The 3,409-nt window shown below is 39.2% G+C and overlaps 1 protein-coding gene across 1 annotated transcript; it reads left to right on the top strand.

Annotated features, from left to right (window-relative positions):
• The first annotated feature begins 2,402 nt into the window (after positions 1–2,402).
• LOC128133889 (uncharacterized) lies at positions 2,403–3,083 on the top strand. Its single transcript, XM_052771402.1, has 2 exons — positions 2,403–2,687; positions 2,758–3,083. The coding sequence occupies exons 1-2, from the start codon at positions 2,445–2,447 to the stop codon at positions 2,998–3,000; spliced, it is 486 nt and encodes a 161-aa protein (XP_052627362.1). The 5' UTR covers positions 2,403–2,444; the 3' UTR covers positions 3,001–3,083.
• Positions 3,084–3,409: the final 326 nt, after the last annotated feature.

The raw sequence follows: 3,409 nt of genomic DNA, 5'->3' as shown, positions 1-3,409 counted from the left end.
AGACTACACACATAATGACAAAGTATGCTACGGATGTGGAGGCAAGGGGCACATGTCCAGAGACTGCCCAAGGAAAAATAAAGCAGCAAGACCAGAAATGCCACCAAGGCCAAGGGCATTTCACATGATCCTCGACGAAGCAGAGAACCATGCGAGGAATCAAGAATGAGGACTTCTTACCCGAAGATCGGATTATGCAGTAGCCATAGTTTCGTATGATGTAGCCTAGTAGAGGCATAGTCTAGGGTGAACTTGAACACCTATGTAATCGTTTCAAGAATTAATATAAAACCTTCGTTTTGTTATCTGATGTGTTGAATGATTGTATGATTTGCTGCATGGTGACTTGGGAAATTGCGAGACAATACTTGGGACGAGTATGAGTAGGTGTGAATGGTAGTAGAGGCCTATACTACCGGAAGCACATGACTCACACTTGGATCAGGGAAAGTCACAAGGTTACCAAGAAGCTAGTAATTGATTTCGTTTTATTCAAGTGTGTTGTTACCATCGTTTCGGTAATGACTAAGAAGATTGTTGATATTCCGACCCTAGTGGTCATATCGAATCGAGTCCGACTACGATGAGTATGTTGTGTGGCTCAGAGGACCAAGTTTGATGTAGCGTCCGACTTAAACCAAACGGTTGAAATCAAAGCGATCAATAGAAGTATCACACTCGTTGTTAAAGAAGTTGGTGGCTAGAAATGCCTAATGTTAAAGTGTGATTATATCGCATTAGAACATGAAGGAAGGCATAATCTGTTTTAGAATTTAACTCTAAGAGACCTAAGTCTAAGTGTTGCAACATACGATGATAGGTCATTAGAATATGAAACATCGATCTATAGTAGTAATAAAAGAACTTATCTCAAGTCCGTATCCAGCAAGGATTGAGATTGTGACTTGAAGGTCATAATTTGGAGTCTAACCTGAGGTAGAGAGCAGGTGCACGATCGAGTACTCTTACAGTCAATGAGTTTAAGAGATAGAATTGAAGGAATGTAGAATTTATAATTATTACCTAGGATGAAGAGATGACGTATGGAGTCATTATATGACCCTGTTTCGTTGATGATTCTGGGACGTAATCATCCAAAGGGGGAGATAATTGTAACGCCTGCAGATCCGGGCTAGTCAATTTAGAGGCAATAGGGGTCGAAAACGACTTTTCGAAATAAAGATTATTTAGAATAAATAATCTTAACCAAGTTGTAGAATATGTCACAGGGTTTCCGTACATATAAAGAACGCCGAAATCCGAGTTATAACCACTACAAGAAAAAAGGCCTTTTACGACGCGCAAAAGACGACGCTCATTGATCTATGTTACGCAAAGGAGAGTGACATTAGAAAAATGTCATCTCTTCAAAAAATTTAAGGATAGAAGACACGCATTATTGCGCGCCCTTAAATTAGTGTCTAAAAAAAACACGGAGGGCACCTATAATAAAATGCGCGTCGTCTAAGGATGTCGCTTTATAGTTTTTAATGGAACGCGCGTTCCATCCTTTAATAGCGGGGGAAAGGGGGAAATGAAATTCTGAAAAAATTAAAAACCCCGCCATGCTCTCCTCTACCTTCTTTCAATCGTTCTTCTCTCTCTCTCTCTCTCTCTCTCTCTCTCTCCATTAAAGTCAAGGTCTCGAAACTCCATGGTTAATCACCATCAACATTCTACTTCTTTATTTGTTCCAGAGGTTTGTCTTCCTTTATTACGAGTTTTATAACCTTTTTAATCAAACTCGGTTAGCCCTCGATACCTAATGTTATCTTTTGCGTTGTTGCTTCTGCTCTGTTCTTCTTGAAACCTCCCCACACTCTCATGTCGAAACATAATTTATGATATCGAGTTGGAAATCAATAGAAATGGCTATGAAGGTCGGTTGGGTTGGACGATTCTCTGGAGGACGAGAGAGATTTGGACATGGCAGATCGTAGGGCTACAGAGATTGAGCTTGATACCATGGAGGGTTTTGCGTCAAGGGAAAAGCTCCACCATCATCTCAACGACCAAGGTTGGTTAGGGTTTCTGTTTTTTTTTCTGTTTTATTTCCATTCCTTCACCATATCCAAGAACTCGACTTTAATGGACATGCTGTCATGTCTGCATTGATTGCTCCTGAAAGATCCGTGAAATTTCACGGGAGTTTAGTAGCTCAGTTGTTGTTAAAAGACGAAAATCTCCCCATGAATGATTTTGTTTCTGATTGGAGTTCTACCCTTCTTACAACCGTTTCTCAAGCAAGCAAAGCCGATGATATCTCTTTAACTCGTGTGGCTTTATCTGCATTTTTACTATCTCTCGAGAGGTGCCCTGGTGCTCAAAGGGTAGTTATGGAAAAAGGTCTTCATTTAATTAGGGAGACTGCTAAAAGGACTATGAATCATAAGTCTGTTCAAGAATCATTAGCAAAAGGGTTGGAATCACTTTGTTCAGGGGACATGCGTTTGTCTCTTGAAGAAGGACAAAAATGGTCTTGCATTCTGCTTCCATGGGTATTTAGGGAAACTTCATCTGATGCTATTAGATCTTCTGCAATCACAATCCTTTCTCGTATCTGTGAAGATTATGGGCCTTCTTCCATTCCCATTTCCCAAGGTTGGTTAGCTATTATGCTTTCAGACATTCTCAAATCCAGAAAGTTATCTCTTAAAGGGAGTGCTCAACCTAGGGACAAAGTCAAGGTTTGTATCATTGTTACTTTTTTTTTCTTTTTTGTTTATGGTAATTTACGGAAATACCCTTCTCTTGCAGACACAAATCGATCAGGCAAATGTACTTTCTGGTACCCAAAGTGTGAACCAATTGGCTAGTGCTGTGGTCAACTTAGCAGTCAATGGTGATTCATTTGCTTTGGAAGATTTTCTTACCCTTGAACCATTTATTAACACATTCAAAAATCTAAAGAAAGGAAATATCCCTAAAGTGAATGCTTTAGATTCTGCACTTGCAACTTTAAAGGGTATCAAAGCAATGACAGTGTTTTCACGTGTGTGATTGAAAGTAGGTGGGAGAAAGACTCGACATCTAACCTTAGATTTGCAAGGCTGAATCTTGTTGATCTGGCTGGTTCAGAAAGGTGCTGCATTTGATTACAATCCTTTTTTTATAGTTTCTTTTTTTGTTACTCATCAAACCTTTTCCTTTTGTCTTAATAGACAAAAAACTTCGGGTGCTGAAGGTGAATGATTAAAGGAAGCTGCAAATTAAATATAAACAAATCATTATCTACCCTAGGGTATGAACAACTTTATTTGCTGTACTTTTTCTTGTTTTGTTTTCCTCCCATATTTGTAACACGGAATCTATCTTTCTAGTCATGTGATAATGGTTCTAGTAGATGGTGCTAATGCAAGGACACGTCATGTTCCTTATAGAGATTCAAGATTGACATTTCTTCTACAGG

Source organism: Lactuca sativa, chromosome 4 (genome assembly GCF_002870075.4).
Source record: "Lactuca sativa cultivar Salinas chromosome 4, Lsat_Salinas_v11, whole genome shotgun sequence".
Classification (NCBI taxonomy): Eukaryota; Viridiplantae; Streptophyta; class Magnoliopsida; order Asterales; family Asteraceae; genus Lactuca; species Lactuca sativa.
Note: the sequence above shows the minus strand (reverse complement) of the source record. Positions and strands in the feature narration are given on the sequence as shown.